Source organism: Somniosus microcephalus, chromosome 10, assembly GCF_052327205.1.
Source record: "Somniosus microcephalus isolate GS21.2 chromosome 10, FLI_Smic_1.0, whole genome shotgun sequence".
Taxonomy (NCBI): domain Eukaryota; kingdom Metazoa; phylum Chordata; class Chondrichthyes; order Squaliformes; family Somniosidae; genus Somniosus; species Somniosus microcephalus.
The window spans coordinates 176,268,948-176,292,722 of NC_140996.1; the positions used below are offsets into that span (position 1 = coordinate 176,268,948).

Here is a 23,775-nt window from a genome sequence, read left to right on the forward strand (position 1 = left end):
CAAGGTGGCGCACAACTGGAGGCAGCAGGAGCTGACCGGTGGGGGACAGGCGCGCCTCCAGGCTCTAACCCCCATGGAGGAGATGGTTCTGGCCATTGCTGAGGCTGTGGCCAACGGTGGGGCTGAATCAACTGAAGATGACGGTATCTATCTGTAAGAGTCATGAAAGTTTAAGAAAGAAAATACTTTAAAATATTGGTTAAATAGTATAATAGTTAATTTACCTGGCTGACTTATTGTATTGAGAAACCCCCTATTTTCTTGTTCCAATAGTATAGTCTGAGATACCCCCTTTATTCTTGCTACAATGGTACAGTCCTTAAGCTTGTCACATGGTATCCAGCCATTTTACAAAAAAAGCACCACGAGGCTGGAGGAGGCAGAAGCTTTGAGGGCTGGAGCAATACAGTTTTTGACTCTGTTCGTTTAAACGTGTTTTGCTTTGTAATTCTGTTTGTAAGGTGTTACAGTAAACAGTTTAAAGATAAAGTTATGGTTTGGAACGTTTTATTTCGACACGCGTCTACTCGTTGCTAAAGCCTCAAAGCTCAGTGGCTGCATGTTTGGAAATTACGAAGCGCCACTACATTAGTCAAAAACTGGCTCCCTAAGAAGGAAAGGACGGAATTGTCGGCGAACGTATACAGGAATGGTCACGGAGCCAGACGGCAATATAAGAAAGCAAAGGTACAGTGACTGTTACTTGCCTTGTTCATTCTATTGAGAAGCTAAATAAGAGCTGCGGGTAAAATGGACGAGGCCTTATGGAGCCGTGAGGAGCTTCCCCAGGCTGTACGAAGGATTGTTGGCCAAGAGAGGGAAGTAAAGCTCACCCCAAAGGCAATGGAAGAGAAGTTAAATAGAAGCATAAGTGCAAGGAGGGCTAAATTAGCTCAGATAACTGGAAAAATGAAGATAATTGATTGTCTCATGGAAGATAATGCTAATATTAAGACAGTTGAGGACATAATGCATTATGATTTCTCCAAGTTGTTTGAAGAATTTACTGTACTCAATGAAGATGTATTAGCACTTTTGTCTGAAGATGAGGGAAACGCTGATCAGCACAACTGGTTTGATCTTAAATCATCTAACATTAAGGACTATGTCAAGGCCACAGAACAGTGGATGTTAAAGATTAGTCAAGATGCTGATACAGCAGAGAAAGATAAAGATGACGATGAAGTCGGACCAGATGATAGCATTTCAGAGACTTCAGCCAGACTGAGCAAAAATCGAAAAGAAGGTAGCTCTGTTTCTGGACACACGTCAGTCGCTTCTACCACATGCTCGTCGCAGCACATGAAAGTCGAGATTGAATGGGCAGCGTTGATGGTGCGCGCAGCATCTTTATTGGAGAAGCGAGCTCTTGAACGGGAAGAGGCCCAACTGCAGGCCCAAGAGGCCCAACTGCAGGCCCAACTGAAGGCTAAGAAAGAACAGCTGGAACTAAAAATAGCTATTGCGATCTCAAATGCCACGTTGAGAGTGTTTGAAGATTATGAAGGCTCACAGGATGGCATGAACGACTACGGCCAGTCAATGGTGTCTCACACAGTTGGATCCAGGGCACCTTCAAAGGTTAAAAGAGAGTCTGAAGAACATCTCCCGGCATTACAGCGTGGAAGAGAGGCCTTTCCACTAATAGGAGCACGTGATGCTACCCCAGACGTCAGACGGTCTAGACTAGACCCTGCTGATGACCACCAGAGGCCTGAAGACACAGAGAGAAGCTTATACCGAGTGATGCAACGTCAGAACGAAATTACAGAGATGCTTGTAAAACAACAGAATCTGTTTCGACTCCCTCGGAGACATAACAGTGTTCCAAGGCGACCCACTCAAGTATAAGCCCTTCATCAGATTCTTCAAACAATCCATTGACTACAAAGCAGAGAGCAGCAGTGATAAGTTATACTACCTGGGACAGTACACCAGTGGTAAACCACAAGACCTGGTCAGAAGCTGTGAACACATGAGACCGGACCGGGGATACATAGAAGCCAGGAAGTTGCAGCAGGAGCACTATGGCAACGAGCTGAAGATAGCCACTGCATATATTGAAAAGGCTATCAAGTGGCCACAGATCAGATTGGAGGACGGGGAGGCATTGAACACATGTTCTTTTTCTCATAGGATGTCGCAACACCATGGAGGATGTTGAATTCATGGAAGAGATGGACAATCCTACGAATATGAGAATCATCATCTCTAAGCTTCCTTACAGGATGAGAGAACAATGGAGAGGAAAAGCCTTTAAGATAATGGAGAGATGGAAAAGTAGAGCCAGGTTTGCAGACTTAGTGAATTTCATAGACAAACAGGCTAAAGTTGCTATGGACCCATTGTTCGGAAACATCAAGGATGTCAGCCCAACTATTGATGGAAGAGTGAAAGTCAAGCCTGCTGAATCAAAAACTCTCAGGAAAGGTGCTTCCAAGGGAAGCAGCTTTGCAACTATCGTCACTCAAGTTGGGGAAGAAAGGTCTCAGAACTCATCTCCCAAAAAGTGCAGCACAGTGACGCCTGCTAATGCCTTTCAGAAGCCATGTTTATTCTGCCAGAAGAATCACACATTGGATTTCTGCAGTGACATCAAAGCACAGTCACATAAAGACAGAATTGAATTTCTGAAGGACAATGGCCTATGTTTTGGATGTCTCTCTCAGGGGCACCTGAGTAGAAACTGTAAGCAAAGAACAACATGCAGAGAGTGCACTCGGAAACATCCCAGTCTGCTGCATATCCATAAAGAAGAACAAGTCTCAAAGAAGAACAAGTCTCTAAGAAGAGTGAAGAAAACAATACCAACGAGAAGGTTGTTTCAAGTGCTCTGGTGTTGCTAGAACCAGAGACTTGTGGATTCACTGGGGCCGGTGACAGTGATTGTATTCTTGCCATCGTACCTGTAAAGATCAAGTCTAAGAGGAGCGAGAAGTTTGTGGAGACTTACGCCTTCATGGATCCAGGTAGTTCAGCAACGTTCTGCACAGAAACACTCATGCGACAGCTGAACGTTAGAGGCAGAAGAACAGAAATCCTATTACCACCATGGGTCATGAGAAGTCAATGCAAAGTTATATTCTGTCAGACTTAGAAGTGTGTGGACTCGAAGAGAAGGACTTCATAGACCTGCCTAATGTTTTCACATAGAGGGAGATTCCTGTTAAAATAGGGAACTTAGCCCTGCAGAAGGATGTGGAGAGATGGCCTTACCTGGAAAAGGTGCGTCTCCCATACATTGAAGCAGAAATTGGCCTATTAATTGGAACCAATGCCTACAAAACTATGGAGCCATGGCAGGTGATAAACAGCAAGGATGACGGACCCTATGCCGTCAGGACAGCCCTTGGATGGGTAGTCAATGGACCGGTAAGGAGAGATGATGGCAGCAAGTCGAACAAGGAGGAACGACAAAATGTCAGTTAATCGCATCTCTATCGCAAGCATTGAAGAGCTGTTGATGCAGCAGTTCAACGCAGACTTCTCAGAACGCAGCTGTGAGGAAAAGACAGATGTCACAAGAAGACCATCAGTTGATGGATTTGATGACAAGGTCTACACAGTTCATTGATGGCCACTATCACATTGGTTTGCCACTGAGAAGACAGACCGCAAAGATGCCGAATAATCGCTGCATAGCAGAGCAGCGCGCCATCAGTCTAAAGAGAAAGCTGAACAAGAACCCCGACTTTCACGAAGACTACAAAGGCTTCATGAGAAACATCATAGCGAAAGGCTATGCTGTAAAAGTGCCCGAGGAACAATTGAACAGAGAAGATGGAAGGGTCTGGTACATTCCTCATCGGGGTGTATCACCCAAAGAAGAAAAAGATCCGTGTAGTGTTTGACTGCACCGCCTCATTCAGAGGAACTTCACTGAATGACCAGCTGCTTCAAGGTCCTGATCTTACTAATACCCTCATTGGCGTCTTGACGAGGTTTAGACAAGAGCTCGTTGCCATGATGGCAGATATAGAATCAATGTTCTATCAAGTCAGAGTCCCTGATGAAGATGCTGATCTTCTGCGTTTCCTTTGGTGGCCAGATGGCAACGTTAGTCAAGCTATGGTGGAATGTAGAATGGCTGTACACTTGTTCGGAGCCACATCATCTCCCAGCTGTGCAAGCTATGCTCTCGGAAAAACTGCAGAAGATGGCAAAGGCAAGGCACCATCAGAGGCTGTGGAGACAATCTTCAGAAACTTTTACGTCGATGACTTTCTGAAGTCCGTGTCAACAGAAGACTATGCCATTGCACTGTCAAGAGACCTTAGAACTCTGTGTTCGAATGGGGGATTCCATCTGACTAAGTGGATAAGCAACAGCAGAGCAGTTCTAGCTTCTATCCCAGAAAGGGAAAGGGCCACTGAAGTCAAAGATCTGGACCTGAGCCACGATGTCCTTCCTATCGAGAGAGCTCTTGGTGTACAATGGTACATTGAGTCAGACACGTTCAACTTCAGAATAATGGTGAACAAAAGACCATCCACAAGACGAGGGATTCTCTCCGTGGTCAGTTCCATCTATGACCCTCTTGGATTCCTGGCACCACTCATTCTGCCGGTGAAGCTGATCCTACGAGAGCTGTGTAGAGACAAGAGAGGTTGGGATGAAGATATCCCAGAAGGTCAAGCTCAGAGATGGCTCAGATGGTTGACAGATTTGCAACAACTTTCTAGCTTCAACGTCAGTAGATGCATCAAGCCTGTGAGTTTTGGAGTTACAAAGACGGCTCAACTACATCATTTATCGGACGCCAGTGAGGACGGCTATGGCACGGCTACTTACCTCTTGCTGACAAATCAACAGGGCCAGAAACATTGTGCCTTCCTCATGGGGAAATCCAGGGTGGCTCCGCTGAAGCAGGTCACCATCCCGAGACTGGAGTTGACGGCAGCGGTTGTTGCAGTTAAAGTTGACAAGGTGATGCGGAAAGAGTTACAGCTCCCACTAGAAGAATCTGTCTTCTGGACGGATAACACTACAGTGCTGAAGTATATAGAGAATGAGAAGATACGCTTCAAGACCTTCGTAGCAAACAGAATCTCATCCATTAGAGAAGCTACACAACCATCTCAATGGAGGTATGTAAACACCTCATTAAACCCAGCAGATCAAGCCTCACGGGGATTGAAGGCTGAAAACTTCATGAGGAGTGAAACTTGGATACAAGGCCCAAGTTATCTGCTGGAAACAGAGAGATCATGGCCAGAAAGACCAGATATGCCAAGTCAGATTGCTGAAGACGACGTCGAAGTCAAGAGATCAGTCACAGCAAATCTCATAACTACGAAAGAGAACTTTGACACAGTGAACAAGCTTGTTAACCATTTCTCAGGACGGCACCAGTTGAGGAAAGCAGTTGCATGGTTTCTAAGGTTGAAAGAGTTGCTGCTACACCTGAGCGGTAAGAGAAAAAAGTATCGAGCCACTATCAATCAGTCTGAAAGTAACCCTGATAAGCAGAGAATGCTTCTAAAGCAGTATATGCACCAGCACAAAACCACATTGGGTAGGAATTCATTGACCGTGGAGGATTTGGCCAAGGCTGAGATGGAGATAGTTTGCTTCAGCCAAAGACCAAGATATCCAGAAGAAATCGAAGCTTTACAGCGAAATACTCCAACCAAGAAAGGTAGTCATATCTACAAGCTGGACCCTACACTCCAAGATGGAGTACTGAGGGTGGGAGGGCGACTAAACAAATCTGCTATGCCAGAGGAGGCCAAGCATCCTGCTATCCTTTCTAAGGACCTCCGGGTTGCTACTCTCATTCTTCAGCATATACACCAGAGTATTGGACACAGTGGGAGGAACCACGTGCTTGCGAAGCTAAGACAGATACTGGATTCTAGGAGCCAATTCTGTAATAAGAAAAATACACTCTGAATGCATTGTTTGCAGACGGTTACACGCTAGAGCTGGGGAGCAGAAAATGGCAGACCTGCCTGAAAACCGTTTGTTACCAGACAAGCCCCCATTTACAAACGTAGGGGTGGACTATTTCGGGCCTTTCGAGGTAAAGCGAGGATGGAGCCTTGTCAAGAGATATGGTGTGCTTTTCACTTGTTTGACCATCAGAGCAGTTCATATTGAGGTGGCACACACGCTTGACACTGATTCCTGTATTAATGCCCTGAGGCGCTTTGTCTGTAGAAGAGGACAGGTGTCCGTTATGCGTTCTGATAATGGCACTAATTTTGTCGGAGCAGAGAGAACACTACGGGAAGCTATTGAAGGTTGGAATCAGCTCAAAATACAGAAAGCCATGATGCAAACAGGAATTAAGTGGATCTTCAATCCACCGGCTGCATCCCACCACGGAGGTGTCTGGGAAAGACAGATACGCACCGTAAGAAAACTACTCAGTTCTGTACTGAAGCTGCAAACGCTTGACGACGAGGGACTTCAAACCGTTCTGTGTGAGGTTAAAGCCATCATTAATGACTGACCGATAACTAAGACATCTGATGATCCCAATGACCTCGAAGCCCTGACCCCAAACCACCTGTTGTTGAAAACACAGCCAGTCATGCCCCCGGGAGTCTTCAAAAGGGAAGATCTGTATGCACGTCGGAAGTGGAGGCAAGTTCAGTATATGTCAGACCTTTTCTGGACCAGATGGACAAGAGAATACTTACCTCTGCTACAAGAGCGTCAAAAATGGCCCAAAGTAAAGAGGAACTTCATTGTCGGAGACATCGTCTTAATCGTGGATGATTCAGCCCCCAGAAATTTTTGGTTGATAGGAAAAATAATTAAGACCATGCCAGACTCCAGAGGTGTTCGTCGCGTTTGCTTGCAAACCAAGACCAGTACCCTGGAAAGACCGATCACTAAGCTCTGCCTGCTACAAGAAGCAGCGTGAAAGGTTCCTGAACAAAAAAAAGGTGGACATTTATATTGTAAATATGTTGAACTCATTAGTTTATGACTCTTAAGAATGTTTGAATAATTGATATGCTTCATGTGCCTAGTCAATTAGGGGCCGGAATGTAAGAGTCATGAAAGTTTAAGAAAGAAAATACTTTAAAATATTGGTTAAATAGTATAATACAGTTAATTTACCTGGCTGACTTATTGTATTGAGAAACCCCCTATTTTCTTGTTCCAATAGTATATCACAGAAATCACAGAATCACAGAAACCCCACAGTGCAGATAGAGGCCATTTCGGCCCATCGAGCCTGCACCGACACATATCCCACCCGATCCCGGTAACCCCTACACCAACACATATCCCACCCTATCCCCGTAACCCCACGTATTTAATCTCCCTAACACTAAGGGTCAATTTATCATAGCCAATCAACCTAACCCGCACATCTTTGGACTGAGATACCCCCTTTATTCTTGCTACAATGGTACAGTCCTTAAGCTTGTCACATGGTATCCAGCCAAGCACCACGAGGCTGGAGGAGGCAGAAGCTTTGAGGGCTGGAGCAATACAGTTTTTGACCGTGTTCGTTTAAACGTGTTTTGCTTTAATTCTGTTTGTAAGGTGTTACAGTAAACAGTTTAAAGACAAAGTTATGGTTTGGAACGTTTTATTTCGATACGCGTCTACTCGTTGCTAAAGCCTCAAAGCTCAGTGGCTGCATGTTTGGAAATTATGAAGCGCCACTACACTATCTTCTTAACCTAATCCTCCTTCTCATTATCCCACTTCCTGCTCATCCCATAACCTCTTCTGATTTACAAGCTGCAGATGGTGTAAGCATGCACCTTTTACTTTCTCCCCTCCCTTCATCGCACCTTACCTTTGTGCCTTTCTCCTTTCAGATACCCAAGACTGCAACCTGGCCAGGCAGTGGCGGGACAGCAAGAAGATAGTGATTTCACACTTGCACCCACCTGCTCAGATACTGACATTGCACATAATTTAGAGGATAGAATAGAGGCAGGATTGGTAAGAGTGGCCTGCAGCTAGGCCAGGGAGCAAGGATAGCGCAGGGGCCAGCTCGCTGGAGGGAGAGATTGCACACGAGTTCTGTTGCACAGGACTCCGATGAGGACTTCAATTGGGCAGGCTACAGCAGAATGTTAATGGGTAGGCACAATGAAATGCTTGGTGCTGGGAAGCCTGCGTGCCATGTCAAGGAGCATGGAGGAGTCTGGCACCAACTTGACACAGGTCTTTGGACAGAGTTTGGAGCCCATCCTTTCTAGCATGGAAGTGGTGGCCAACTTCATTCACACACTTGTGGATCCAACCATGATTCAGCGTCTGATGGCCAATGTCTCAGCTTCCATTGCAGCACAAGCAGCCCCATGTCTGAGTGCTTCAGTGGAAGCTCAGACTGCTGACGACATGGCTGCAGATTAGTGTTCAAAGGGGTTTGCAGAGTGTCACAGCAGTCCAGCAATCTATCCTCCAACAGATTACTAGGGTTGCTGAGGTGCTACCCTGGGGGAGTGGCAGTGGCTCAATGGAGCACAAACCTGCTGTCCCCTCTCAGGATGACGGCATTTGTCCTGCCACTTCCAGTGCCCTTGCTGTTGCCCATGCTGAGACGGTGCAGTCTGAAGCCGGGCCCTCTAGGCTCAGAGCTGCTCAATTCATCCTTCAAGGCCATCTGCAGTTTCCTGCACTGAATCTCAGCAGCCTGCCACCAGCCATGCTGCAGCCACTGGGGTAGCACTGCATAGGAACATTAGGACAGGCACTAAGGGAATTCATAAGGGTGATTAGTTTGCATTTGTATGCAATATGGCATGATTTCATTTATAAATTTGATTTGGAATGTTTACTTTGTGGAGGCTTTTATTTTTGCATTCTGGCAAGTCTGTGCTAGAGGGAAGGTAAGGTGTGGGACTGTTGGTGAATGGGAAATTGGGGTTGCGGCTACTGGTAGCTCACTTGGATGAGTTCATCACAGACAGCCTGGCCAGAAAGGGGCTGTCTAGGTTGCCTCCTCCCTCCTCATGCTGCCTATGGTCGCACACCAGCTGGATGTTGGACTGCTGCAGAATGAAGGCATCATGACTGCTGCCAGGATATTGGGCATTGACCTGCATGATACACTGCCTATGGTCTCACACCAGCTGGTTGTTGGAGTGGAATCCCTTTCAGTTCCGGTACACGGCAGAGTTGACATGCAGTACCTGCAAAGCAATGTGCGTGCAGTCAATGGTACCTTGCCCCATGGGGAAGCCTGGAATCCGAGCAGATGCTCTGCTCGCTCCGCCTACTTGTCTTTATTCCAAGAGAGCTAACGTCAGTTAATTCTCTCTTGCCAAAGAGCCTCAGTGACCTCCCTTATGCAACAGTGGATGGCAAATTGAGATGTTTCAAATATCTCCAGATACACAAGTTCATCGCCACGACCACCTTCACAGCCACTGGCAATGTGGTCCTTGCCCTGCTGAGGTTGCAGTTGTGCCTGCAGCAGGTGGCAGATTTCAGTGAGGCCGTCCTTACTGAAGCGCAAGCATCTCAAATGTTGTTCCTCACTGAGGTTCAGGTAGGAGAATTGCTCTTTGTATACCTTGGGTGGATATGGCCTCCTGCTTGGAGTCCTTCTCCTCCCTCTTCCAGCAGCTTGTCCTGCTATGCGTGCCCTCTGTTCATTCTCCAAGTCACAGTGTATTTGAAGGGGAATGCCTACTAGTGCACCCATGTCTGTCAGCAAGTGGTTTGTGCAGAAGCCTTGATGTCTGGACAAAGTCGTTCAGCACCTGCCACACTACTCCTTGTAGACCTTAGCAACTTTAAACAACTATAGAAAGCACCAAACACTTGTAGACTCATAGCAACAGCCAGTAGAAATCTATCAGCAACTAACCTGTGTAAGATCTTAATGATCTGAGTTCTTGGACAAGACACCAATAGGCAGCAGCCAGTATGTTTGAGCAATAGATCAAGATTTATTAAGCATACAGCGTAATATACTTAATATTAGGTGATAGTTTTAACGAGTAGCTCACAGCCCTAGGTCTCTGGAACCCCTCGGACACAGATGACGTCGTCTTAAGTCTGTTCCTTTGTCCTCCCAGTACGTCTATGTGAAGTTGTTCTTTTGAGCATCGAGGTTTTAACCCTTTTATCAAAAGTTGGTTTGGCCAGTGTCCATCCATGGTCTTTAACAAAATCACCTTTTTATAATTGGTTCTAATGGTCAAAATACCATTGTCACTCAGACTAAGGTAGCATCCTGCCTTTCCAGTATTTTTCCACCAACTTTGCCATGTTCAGTGTTATCTTGTTTACAGATTTTCACCCCATTGGAATTTACTTTATCTCTTTCATTTCTAGCTTCCCTGGTACAAGGGCCCATATCAGTCTTGAGGTATCCAAACTATCTCACTTTAATCGACCAGATAAATACCTTAACTTCCATGATCGCTCTCATTTTATGTCCTTCTACTAATTATTTTTGAAATATTGTTGCAATTAGTTTTGTTACGCGAATTCTAAGTTCTATACAGCATTATAATATGTTGTTTAATGATTTAACCTTCACTCGCAGTCTGTGGCTGTTTGTTGTCAAAACTGCTTTTGACCGTCCTTCACTGCTGCATTTTGAACAAGTCTTAGCTTTTAGTTACTCAGGAGTAATTGTGGGTAATATTATTTGGTCAATGGCTACACTTGAATTTATATGTATATGATTCTCGTCTACTAAATATCTCTAAATAGCAGCCTTTCGTACACCTGTAAGTAGGTAATGATCCCTTTAAATAGCACTGGTGGGTAGTCCTTCCTGCTGCTGAACGCTTGTTCAACTGTGCGAGGTTAAGAGAGGGCATTAGCTATTGAGCAATCTGCCTGCTCTGCATACTTCTGGCGGACGTTCACTGCCCGCGTGCTAATACTTTCCCCAATATGGTGTCTGCACGATTTGCCCCACAAGTGTGCACGTGCGCCACAGGTGCAATTCTGGAAGCAAAACGGCACTCGTAGCGCCGAAAAAACAGGCTAAAGATCTGAATTTTGCACCCTTCTAGTTTACTACAGGATGAAGTTACTAATAAATGAAGTTAAAATTGGCTTAGTGTCAGTTGGGCTCAGTTTGTAATACATGCCTGAGACACGGAAGGTTCTGGATTTAAACCCCTCTTCAGGATTGGGGCACATAATCAAAGTAGATGTTGCATTGACGATGAGGGAGTGCAGTTGTTAGAGGCACCATCCCTCGGGTGTGTAGAGGCACCATCCCTCGGGTGTGTAGAGGCACCATCCCTCGGGTGTGTAGAGGCACCATCCCTCGGGTGTGTAGAGGCACCGCAGATGTAAGTATCTTATGGCATTATTTGAAGAGCAGTTATTTCTTTTGTCCTGCCCAACATTCATCACTCAATCAACGCTACCAGAAAAACAATTTTCTAGTCATTCATGTGTTATTTGTGGGGCCTTCCTGTGCATAGTTTTTCTGCTGCATTAGCATTAGCCTACACAACAATAAGGACTGTACTTTAAAGGTAAGTAATTTGTTGGAAAGTGCTTGGTGATGTCAGAGTATAAAATGCTATAAATGAAATATTTGTTCTAGATTTACTCTGCCTCCATTTTTGAAGAGGGGAGACACATTTACCACCTTTTCTCATCTATTACAACAATTTTTCTTCCTAGCAGAGTTTTAGAAGACAAGTAACCTCCACTAACTGTTCTACATATGCCTATGAATGTTCCACAATCACAATATTCACAACCTCTCAAAACTTGAGATGAATACTTATTTAGTTTCTCTGCCATTTCCTCAGTCTCTCCTACAAATTCGACTTCCTTATTTTCTTAGCGAACTATCCACTTAATACAAATGTTTTAACTTCCCTTGATGTTTTTTGCTAACTTTCTCTCATACACCCTTTTAGCTTTTTGTAGCGTTTATATTTATTTTCTGTTGGTTTTCATTTTTATTGTTTGCCTTAAGAGCACTAAATGCTTTTCCTTGTTTCAGACTTGATCTAATCTTGTGTTCACCCGTGGAACTGGAGCCTTTGATTTGTACATTATGTATATCCTATTTAAAGATTTCTAATTGATGTTCCAAGGTTCTGTTTGCCAATTTTCCTTCCATTTTAATCCATTCTGAAATCAGTTTTGATTTCGTTATAATTTGTGAGATAAAGAGCCTTGCCCAGATTAACTGGAATCCATGATTCCACTGACTCGTGTGGTCATTGCGTCGGTTTCCCTAGTTTACCTAAATGCAGTGCCTCATTACCCAGAACCAGATGCTTCCTTTCTTGTTGGAGTAGCAACATATTGGCTGAGAAAACAGTCTGCAAATACATACTTCGGACAATGCTTAGCCATTTTGTTTACAAGAAATGTGAACATTTTAACACACTGCATGCTTATCAAATATATTTATCAAGAACTGTGGAGACCGGGATCTGTGCAGCTATTTTAAATCTGTTTTATGTGCAATGTTTTACATGAATCATAGAAATTTACGGCGCAGAAGGAGTCCATTCGGCCCATTGTGTCTGTGCCAGCTGAAAGAGCTATCCAGCCTAATCCCACTTTCCAGCTGTTGGTCCGTAGCCTTCAAGTGCATACCCATTTTTAAATGTGATGAGGGTTTCTGCCTCTACCACCCTTTCAGGCAGTGAGCTCCAGACCCCCACCACTCTCTGGGTGAAAAAAGGTTCTCCTCAACTCCCCCTCTAATCCTTCTACCAATTACTTTAAATCTATGCCCCCTGGTTATTGACCCCTCTGCTAAGGGAAATAGGTCCTTCCTATCCACTCTATCTAGGCCCCTCATAATTTTATACACTTCAATTAAGTCTCCCCTCAGCCTCCTCTGGTCCAAAGAAAACAACCCCAGCCTATCCAATCTTTCCTCATAGCTAAAATTCTCCAGTCTTGTAACATCCTCGTAAATCTCCTCTGTACCCTCTAGTGCAATCACATCTTTCCTGTAATGTGGTGGCCAGAACTGCATGCAGTACTCTAGTTGTGAAGTGGGGAAGGGGTGTTGGGGGTGATAGAGGAGTGGACTAGGGTGCCTCGGAGGGAGTGGTCTCTACGGAATGCTGAAAGGGGAGGGGAAGATGCATTTGGTGGTGGGATCACGTTGGAGGTGGCGGAGGATGATCCGTTGAATGTGGAGACTGGTGGGGTGAAAGGTGAGGACAAGGGGAACCCTATTGTGGTTCCGGGAGAGAGGGGCAGGGGTGAGGGCAGGAGTGTGGGAGATAGAATGGACAGGGCCGTGTCAACCACGTGACCCCGAGTTTCTGGTCGCCTGTCATTTCAATTCACCGCTCCATTCCCACTCGGACCTCACCGTCCTCGGCCTCTTGCATTGTTCCACGGAAGCTCAGCGTCAGCTTGAGGAACAGCACCTCATCTTCCGATTAGGCACTTTACAGCCTTCTGGACTCAATATCGAGTTCAACAATTTCAGATCATAACCTCGGCCCCTATAATTTTTATATATTATCCACACATTTGGTTTGTGCCTTTTCCTTTTTTTTCTTCTCCCACATGGCAGCTGTTTTTCATTCTGCCAGCATATTTCACACTTCATCTAGAGCCATCCTTTGTTTCTTAACCTGTCCTAGTACCATCTCGTCTCGCCTTGAATATCTCTTAATGTCTCTTCACCTCTCCCAGACCTTTGCTTTTGTTCTTTCATCCCTCCCCCATTTCCCAGCCCCCAAACTTGCTTTTTAATCTGTTTCATTTCCTGCTTTTTTCTCAGTTCTGACGAAGGGTCTTCGACCTGAAACGTTAACTCTGTTTCTCTCTCCACGGATGTTGCCTGACCTGCTGAGTTTTTCCAGCGTTTTCTGTTATTTTGGATTTCCAGCATCCGCAGTATTTTGCTATCACCTTATCTACCTGTCCTGTTACCTTCAGGGATCTGTGGACATGCACTCCAAGGTCCTTCTGTTCCTCTACACTGCTCAGTGTCCTACTATTTATTGTGTATTCCCTTGCCTTGTTGGCCCTCCCCAAATGCATTACCTGCCACTTCCTGCAGTCTACAGCTTTCTTCCTCAGTATCAACCAGATGGTCAATTTTTGTCAAATCTGCAAACTTCTTAATCATGCATCCTACATTGAAGTCTAAATCATTGATATATATACCACAAAATGCAAGGGATCTCATACTGAGCCCTGTGGAACCCCACTGGAAACAGCTTTCCAGTGTAGGAATTAAACAACGGGGTTGGGGTTATTGTCTCTGGTCAGTCAGAAGCCTCTGAGCTGCTCCAGGGACCCCCGTGCGGTTTCAAAGTGCTCCCCTATTCCTGGTTCTGACTGCCGGACTTATTCGGTAGCGATGTGGACAGAAAAACGTGACTCGTGGTTTGGGTGCAAAACAGACCAGTATTTATTGAAACGAAAGAAAGAAACAACTTAAAATGTAATCGATACAGCACTTTTGCTTAACGCAGTACACTTAGTGTCCACTAGAGCGCTCCTTGCTCAGTGCAACACTCCTTTAAATACAGTACACTTTATATAAAAAAAAAAAAAACAGCTACACAGTGTTCACTATAGCACTTCTCTGCTTGGTGCAACACCCCTTTTAATACAGTTTCAATATAGAACTCCGTGTTCACTATAGCACTTCTCTGCTAGTGCAACACTGTCTTACTTAAAATAGGGGAGGAGAAACGGACACAATGAGGGGAAAATCGACTAAAATCACAGTTCTAACAAAATTCCCACTTAATTCCCACCCCTATACCTATTCTAAGTTGCCTTGTAAAAGGCCAGAAAAATATATGCTCACCAATGAAAATGCCTGCTCCGTGCCCTGCGATCTTTGATCTTCACTGCCCCGAAGTAAAAACACCCCAGTATTTTAAAAGTAAACTGCTGGTGTTCCACTTCTTTAGGCAGGCTCCCACATTGTAGAGGCACGGAGGCGAGGCCACAGAGAGAGAGATGCTTCTGAGAAGCTATCTTTTATACCCCATTTGGGGCCGAAACCTTCTCGCCCAAATCCGGATGTATCTGGGCTAAAACAAAAGGGATCCAAACTGTCCCCATTATCTAGAATGGGTTTGGATGAATTGCCCATTTGTTTAAACTGTTCCTTTTCTCAGTTTAAATGTGTCTTCAATTGTCTGTGATGGGCTTTGAATGAAACTGCCTTGGTTTGAAAAAAAGCATGTCTATTTCCTTGATTGCTTTGAGTAAACAGCCTTGAAGGTATTGTAAACAGAAAGTCATTGTCTTTGTGGTCAACCGAAACCGCAGTCTTAAGTGGATAATCCTTTGTGTACACAAAGTAGCAGTTTCTGTAAACACATCGATTGCTGCAGGGAGGGGAACTCCCCTTTGATTGGCAGTTTGACTGCCCCATTGAACCTTTTCCACAGACACTAGGTTGCCCTTTAAAGACCTTTATCTTCTGCCATGCGGTCTGACGGCCATTTTGATCCCTGGATTTTTAAAGGTATATCACCCAGGTATTCTTTAATCAAAAATTAATCTTCGGAACTGTAGGAAATTTTGAAATTATTGCGAAATCCTACACCAGTCACAAACACCCATCGACCATTACCCTTTGCTTCCTGCCACTGAGCCAATTTTAGATCCAACTTGCCACTTTCCCTTGGATCCCATGGGCTTTTACTTTCCTGACCAGTCTGCCATGTGGGACCTTGTCAAAAGCCTTGCTAAAATCCATGTAGACTACATCAAACGTGGTACCCTCATTGACCCGCCTTGTTATCACCTCAAAAAATTCAGTCAAGTTCGTCAGACATGATCTTCCATTAACATCCTTGTTGACTGTCCTTGATCAATCCATGCCATTCTTAATGACGATTAATACTGTCCCTCAAATGTTTCCAATAATTTGTCCACCACCGTGGTTAGGCTGACTGGCCTGTAATTACTCGGTCTGTCCCTTTTCTTCCTTTTTTAAACAATGTTAGCAGTCCTCCGACGCAACACCTGTAGCCAGAGAGGATTGGGAAATGATGGTCAGAGCCTCTACTATTTCCTCCCTTGCTTCTCTTAACAGTTTGGGATACATTTCATCTAGGCCAGATGATTATATCTACTTTTAAAGGATGCTAAACCCCTGAATATTTCATCTGTTTCTCATTTAATATTTCACACTCCTCTTCCTTAACTACAATGAGTGAACAATCCATATAACTTGATTACATCCAAACCATATTGGTTAAAGTGTTGCTGAGAATCTGTGAATACTATTGAATATTACACTATTAGTGAAGCAACCTTTTCTAACTATTTATTTAAATCAATTGATGGATTGAGGAGATGTGATCATTTTTAATTGCAACAGTTCGTGCCTCCCCATCCCCCCCCCCCCCCAGCCAAGAATATATGAAAATATTTGTGTTGACTTTTGTAGATGACAAAAGTCAGATTTATTTTTCTCAACCAACCTTGGCCTTTCCACCTGCAATCTGGGCAATGCCCCTCAAAATGAATGACGAATGCTATAGGAAAGATTACGACCTTTTGTTCCAATTCGATCACGATCAGAAAATGCATAATACCACCATATAAATATTTTATTTGGACTTTTCATCATTCTTGATGTCTTACAGATGGTTCCGGAAAACCAAAAACAGAATCTACAACCTTAAAAGCATTTCATTACCTACAGAAAAGCAGGCTGTGCAATTGACAGTGGATGATTATATTTTAAAAGAATACGTGAAACCAGACCTTGGAGATTTCACACTAGAGGAGTACACGGAAAAAGTCATACAGTATGGTTACCAAATGGTAAGATTGAACACATTGCTAAGGAGACCAGAACAAATAACTTTCATTAAAGTTATAGTTTAGACAATTGCAAACTGATGAAGATTGGAGTTGGAGTTTATGGAATCCATATACCCTTTTTTTCCATGTTTGTCTTCTTTTCATTCTTTCATATGTCTTTCTCTCTTTCGCTCTCCAGTTTCTCTTCAAATAATTTGAAAAACAACTGAACAGAAATTGTTAGCAACTAAATGAAGATATTCCATCAATATAGCTAATTGAGTGGCACAACCACATCGAGAAAATTGCAATATTGCATGTGTTCAGACTGCACAAATTTGCATTCAACTTACAATTGCAAAATATCAACTCAAACTGGTATTCTGGGAAAGGCTGAGGCTTTCAAGTAAAAACTTTAATGAAGGTGTTAAAAAGCACAAAAGAAAACTTGGTGGATAAATTTAATCTTATTGGGAAACATTTTGTTTAAACCCTAACTTTGATCAGACATTTCAGTTACTGAAGGAGAATGGCAGATGGAAAAAGCATTTTGAACAACTTGGGTAAAAATATGAGTAACCTGCATGACACTCGGTATATCACTGAGCTTTCTCGAGCTAGTTGCAGTCCACGTACAGATATATATTCTCCAAATGGAGCAGCATCCATTAACCCTTTGTTTCCTGTATGAACTTTGTATCCGTGCTGCTACATTTACACCGTACACTAATTTTTGTAACAAACCTACTCTGACAGTGGTGAACTCTGCCACTACCCCAACCTCAAAACGGCATGTTTAGTATATCGGCTTTTTTTTCCCCCTCTGTTACCAACGCAAGACATGGTTATGCCCTTGGAGTGAAGTTACTGATTCAGTCCTTGCTAAGGACTGTTTTTTGTTGCAGGCCCAAGCCTGATAGCAACTGGATTGGGACTTCCCAATCTAATTTAAATTTGAGGACACTTACAGATTGCAGAGAAAGGAGACTTTGTTGCTCTGGAATCAAACCCAGATCCTAGCTATGTACTGATTAGGGAATTGATTGACTGTAATGTAATATATCTTGGTAAACCCTCCCTGTGAAGAGAAGTGATAACTCGAGCAGCCTGTGTAAGCCCTATGAGCTGGTGTAACTCCACTTTCAAAAGACTTCTGACAAAAGTTCCACATAAAGAGATAGCAATTAAACTCAAAAGCTGTGGGAATTTAGGGGTAAACCTTGGGAATAGATAAGGAACTGGGTGAAGGATGGGAAATAAGTACTTATTGGAAGAGGTACGTCCGATTTGGTGGCAAGTACTGAGTGGGGTGCCTCGGAGCTCGGTGCTGGAGCTACTTTTTCTAATTTATATTTAAGCGACTTGGATTCAAAAATTCAGTGCAAAGTGGAGCTGAGCCTTGCTCGACAGGTGGGCAGATTGGACACTTGGATGCATTGACTTCTGCACCTGGTCAGCAGCCTTCCCAATTTCCCAGCTATTACTTTTAAAGAATAAAAAATTCAGCAGGGGCACACTGACACGGGGCAGCTCTGAAAATGCAGAATGAGTTGGACCCGTTATGTAAATAGTCAGAATAATGGCAGAATTTAATGCAGAAATGTGTGAAGTATTGCACATGGGATGGACAAAAACGCTCGTGCTTCATGAATGGTATTGAAATAGCTACTGATGAGGCTGAAAGACACCTTGGTTCTCAGTTGATTCAATGCCAAATATGTCCAGCCAATGAAATAAAGCTGATTTCTCTGCTCCCCTCACTCACTCCAGCCTACCTCCCTCTGAACTTGCAGCACTCCATTCTCTCAGATCCAACCCCAACATTTTCATTAAACCTGCTGACAAGGGTGGCACTGTTGTTGTTTGGCGAACCGACCTCTACCTTGCGGAGGATGTACGCCAACTCTCTGACAACTCCTCCTACCTCCCCGGAACATGACCTCGCTACCGAACATCAAGCCATCGTTTCCAAGACTGTCACTGACCTCATCTCATCTCTGCAGATCTTCCCTCCATGACTGCCAACCTCATAGTCCCCCAACCCCACACATTCCGCTTCTGTCTCCTTCCCAAGATTCACGAACAGGACTGCCCTGGTAGACCCATCATTTCAGCCGGTTCTTTCCCCATTGAACTGATTTCTTTCTATCTCGACTTTTTTTCTCTCTCCTTGTCCAGTCTCTTCCCACCTACATTCGTGACTCTTCTGACTCCCTTTGCCACTAACAGTTTCCAGTTTCCTGGCCTCAACCATCTCCTTTTCACTGGACATCCAATCTCTCTACACCTCCATCCCCCACTAGGACAGCCTGAGGGTGCTCTGCTTCTTCCTTGAACAGAGGCCAAACCAGTCCCCATCCACCACCACACTCCTCCACCTGGCTGAACCTGTTCTCACATTGAACAACTTCTCCTTTGACTCCACTCACTTCCTCCAAATTAAAGGTGTTGCTACAGGAACCCGCATGGGTCCTAGTTATGCCTGCCTTTTCGTGTGATATGTGGAACACTCTTTGTTCCAGCCCTACTCGGGACCCCTCCCTTGCCTCTCTTTTTCTGGTACATTGATGATTGTATCGGTGCCATTTCCTGCTCGCACCCTGAACTAGAAAATGTCATTTACTTTGCTTCCAATTGCCACCCTTCCCTCACCATTAGCAATGGAGAGGAGCAAGGAACAATCTAGAGTGGAACTTCTAAACTGGAAGAGGGCTAACTTCAATAGGATGCGAAAGGATCTAGCCAGGGTAAAATGGAACCAAAGACTGACGGGAAAAACTAACGGAACAATGGGTGATCTTTAAGGAGGAGATGTTCCAAGTACAGGCTAGGTACATTCTAGCAAGAGGGAAGGGTAAGGAAACCAAAGCAAGGGCTCCTTGGATGACGAGGGAGATAGAAAAGACGATGAAACAAAAAAAAGGGTGTATGATGCATGTCAAGTGAATTCTTCAAGGGAGAACCAGACCAAATACAATAAGTTGAGAGGGGAAGTGAAGATGAAAATAAGATTGGCAAAGAGAGAATGAGAGTAGAATGGCAGTTAACATAAAAGGGAACCCCAAAACTTTTACCGGCATGTAAACAGTAAGTGGGTAGTAAGAGGCGGATTGGGGTCTATTAGCGACAAAGAAGGTGATGTATGCTTAGAGGCACAGGGTAAGGCTAGAATACTGAGTGCTTTGTATCGGTGTTTACTAAGGAGTTGGCTGCTGACAAAATATCGGTAGCAGTGGAAAAGGTAGAAGCAATGGAAGGGGTGAAAATTGATAGACCGGATATACTAGAAAGGCTGGGTATGCTTAGAGTGGACAATTCGCCTGGTCCAGGTGGCTTGCATCCCAGATTGCTAAGTAAATTGGGGGAGAAGATAGCGGAAGGGCTTGCCATAATTTTCCAATCTTCCCTAGATGTGGGGGAGGTGCCTGAGGATTGGAAAGTGGCAAATATGACACCATTGTTCAAAGGGTGTAAGGACAATCCTAGTAACTACAGGCTGGACAGTTTAACATCAGTGGTGGGTAAAGTTTTAGAAACAATAATCAAGGAAAAAATTAATGGGCACTTGGAGAGGTTTAAGCTAATTCAGGAGAGCCAACACGAATTTGTAAAAGGCAGATCATGTTTGACTAATCTAATTAAATTTTTTGATGAAGTAACAGGGAGGATCGATGAAGGGAATGCAATGGATGCTGTCTACATGGATTTTAGGAAAGCATTTGACAAAGTACCACCTAGAAGGCTGGTTAACAATTGAGGCTCATGGGATAGGTGGGTCAATGGCAGCTTGGATAAGGAATTGGCTTAAGGACAGAAAACAGCAAGTTGTAGTAAATGGTTGTTTTTCAGACTGGAGGATGGTAGACATTGGTGTTCCCCAAGGGTCAGTGCTGGGGCCAATTCTCTCTATCTATCTATATCTACATACACCTGGATATAATTTGCCGATGACACCAAACTTGGGGGTGTGGCAAACAGTGAGGATGATACCAATTGACTGCAACAGGACATAAAGGCTAGCAGAATGAGCAGACAGGTGGCAGATGGAATTTAATAGAGAAGTGTGAGGTGATGCATTTTGGCAGAAGGAAAGGGGAGAGGCAATATACACTTAATGGCACAGTTTCAAACAGTGTGCAGGGACAGGGGGACCTGGGAGTTAATGTGCAGAGGTCCTGAAGGTGGCAGGACCTATTGAGAGAGTGGTTAACAAAGCATATGGGATCTTGGGCTTCATAAATAGTGGTATTGAGTACAAAATTAGAGAAGTTATGCTGAACCTTTATAAAGCACTGGTTAGGCCACAACTGGAGTATTGCGTCCAGTTCTGGTCACCACACTTTAGGAAGGATGTGAAGGCCTTTGAGAGGGTGCAGAGGAGATTTACCAGAATGGTTCCGGGGATGGGGGATATTAACTACAAGGGCAGGTTGGAGAAGCTTTTTTTTTTCATTAGAGCAAAGGCGGTTGAGGGGTGATTTTGATAGAGGTGTACAAGATTATGCCAGGGAAAGGCTGTTCCCACTAGTTGATGGTACAAGGACTAGGGCACAGATTTAAGGTTTTGGGCAAGAGATACAGGGGGATGTGAGGAAAAACTTTTTTACGCAGTGAGTGGTGAGGACCTGGAACCCGCTGCCAACGGAAGTGGTGAAAGCAGACACACTCAATGTTTTCAAGGGGAGACTGGATAGGCACTGAGGGAAATAAACCTGCAGGGCTACGGGGATAGAGTGGGGGAATGGGACTGACTCGATTGCACTGCAGAGAGCCGGCACGGACTTGATGGGCCAAATGGCCTCCTTCTGTGCCATTATGACTCTAACCTTCACATGGTCCATCTCTGACTTCCCTTCCTCAACTTCTCTGCCACCATTTCTGGTGATAGGCTATTGACAAACATCCACTATAAGCCCACTGACTCCCCCAGCTACCTGGACTACACTGTCTCCCACCCCGCTCCCTGTAAGGACTCTATCCCATTCTCCCAGTTTCTCCATCTCTGTCGTATTTGTTCAGACTAAGGCAGTCACTCTCATCAGCTCTGGAATTCAGGTCCAAGGCTGTTGCGGTCTGGAGCCGAATGGTCCTGGCGAAACCGAGCATCCGTGCACAGGTTATTGGTGAGTAAGTGCTATCACTGTTGACAACTTCTTCAGTTTCTGATGATTTGAGAGTAGGTTGATGGGGTGGTAATTGGCTGAATTGCATTTGACCTGCCTTTTGTGGGCACGACATACCACAAGTAGCATGAATCATTTTCAATTATTACCACGTGTACCAAATAGAGGGACCACTTCCAATCCATCGATCTGACAAATGCTGCATTTAGAATAGATTCTTGGCTATTTAAATTCTTTCAAAAATGGGTCTTTCTTGAAGAAATTTGATCAGTTCTGCTTGTATGCTGCTTTTTATACCTTCCTGCCCCCCCCCAAAACCCCAGAGGAAAAGCTGTTTCAGACAAACGCTTTAGTAGTGAGGTTCCATGTACTCCAGTAGAAGTCGTCGTCGTCGTCTTAGGCAGTCCTTCTGAACCGAGGGTGACTTGCTTCCACACTAAAAATGAGTTCACAGGTGACTGAGTCCAATGCGGGACCTACAGTCTCTGTCACGGGGGGGCAGACGGTGGTTGAAGGGGCAGGTGGGTGGGGCGCTTGGGCTGACGTGAGCTCCTTCTGCTGTAAACCGCGCTTGGCTTCCGCTTGCTCCCGGTGAAGAGATTCTGTTCGGAACCTTCCCGCATGCTTGTCTTCCACTTGGTGCGGTGTTCGGCCAGGGATTCCCAGGTGTTGGTGGGGATGTTGCACTTTTTTAAGGAGGCTTTGAGGGTGTTCTTGAAGTGATTCCTCTCTGCCCACCTGGGGCTCTCTTGCCGTGTTGGAGCTCCGAGTAGGGCGCTTGTTTTGGGAGTCTCGTATCGGGCATGCGGATGATGTAGCTCGTCCTTCGGAGTTGATCGAGCGTGGTCAAAGCTTCGATGCTGGGGATGTTGGCCTTAGCGAGAACATTGACGTTGGTGCGTCTATCCTGCCAATGGATTTGCAGGATCTGTGGAGGCAGCGTTGGTGGTACCTCTCCAGTGCTTTTAGGTGCCTGCTGTACATGGTCCATGTCTCTGAAGCATACAGCAGGGTGGGTATCACTACTGCTCTGTAGACCTTGAGCTTGGTGCTGGGTTTGAGGTCCTGGTCTTCAAACACTCTCTCTTCCTCAGGCGACCGAAGGCTGCACTGGCACACTGAATGCGGTTTTGGACTTCGTCATCCTTATTGACGGTAGGCTCCCGAGGTATGGAAAGTGGTCCACGTTGTCCAAGGCCTTGTCGTGGATTTTGATAATCGGGGAGGCAGTACTGTGTGGCAAGGGCAGGTTAGTAGAGGACCTTTGTCTTACGGATGTTTAGTGTAAAGCCCGTGCTCCTGTACACTTCGGTGAAGGTGTTGACGATGGGTTGGAGTTCGGCCTCGGAGTGTGTGCAGATGCAAGCGTCATCTACATACTGTGATGGGACAACCATGGATCTGGACTGGAGGCGACGGAGGTTGAACAGTTTCCCATTTGTTCTGTAGATTAGCTCCACTCCAGTGGGGAGCTTACTGAGGGTGAGTTGGAGCATTGCAGCCAGGAAGATGAAGAGTAGTGTTGGTGCGATGACCCAGCCTTGCTTGACCCTGGTCCGTACGTGAATTGGGTCTGTGGTGGATCCGTTGGTCAGGATCACTGCTTGCATGTCGTCGTGAAGAAGGCGGAGGATGGTGACAAACATTTGAGGGCAGCCGAATTTGAGGAGGACACTCCATAATCCCTCATGGTTGACGGTGTCAAAGGCCTTTGTGAGTTCAAAGAAGGCCATGTACAGCGGTTGGTGCTGTTCCCTGCATTTCTCTTGTAGTTGACGCGCGGTGAAGATCATGTCCATTGTGCCCCTTAGTGGGCGGAATCTGCATTGTGACTCGGAAGAACTCTTCAGTCACTGGGAGAAGGCGATTTGAGGATGATTCTTGCAATGACTCTCCCTGTGGCAGACAGCAGGGAGACTCCTCTGTAATTACCGCAATCAGACTTGTCACCTTTCTTGAAGATGGTCACGATAACGGCATCTCTGAGATCCCCTGG

The 23,775-nt window shown here is 45.0% G+C and overlaps 1 protein-coding gene across 3 annotated transcripts in view; it reads left to right on the forward strand.

The window, feature by feature from the left end:
* LOC147111870 (anoctamin-5-like) overlaps positions 1-23,775 on the forward strand; it is a 107,669-nt gene that overhangs the window by 63,629 nt on the left and 20,265 nt on the right. For all 3 annotated transcript variants that reach the window (XM_085999208.1, XM_085999207.1, XM_085999209.1), the window contains one exon: positions 16,497-16,677. In XM_085999208.1, coding sequence (XP_085855334.1) covers positions 16,497-16,677 — 181 coding nt within the window. The remainder of the gene's footprint in view (positions 1-16,496; positions 16,678-23,775) is intronic.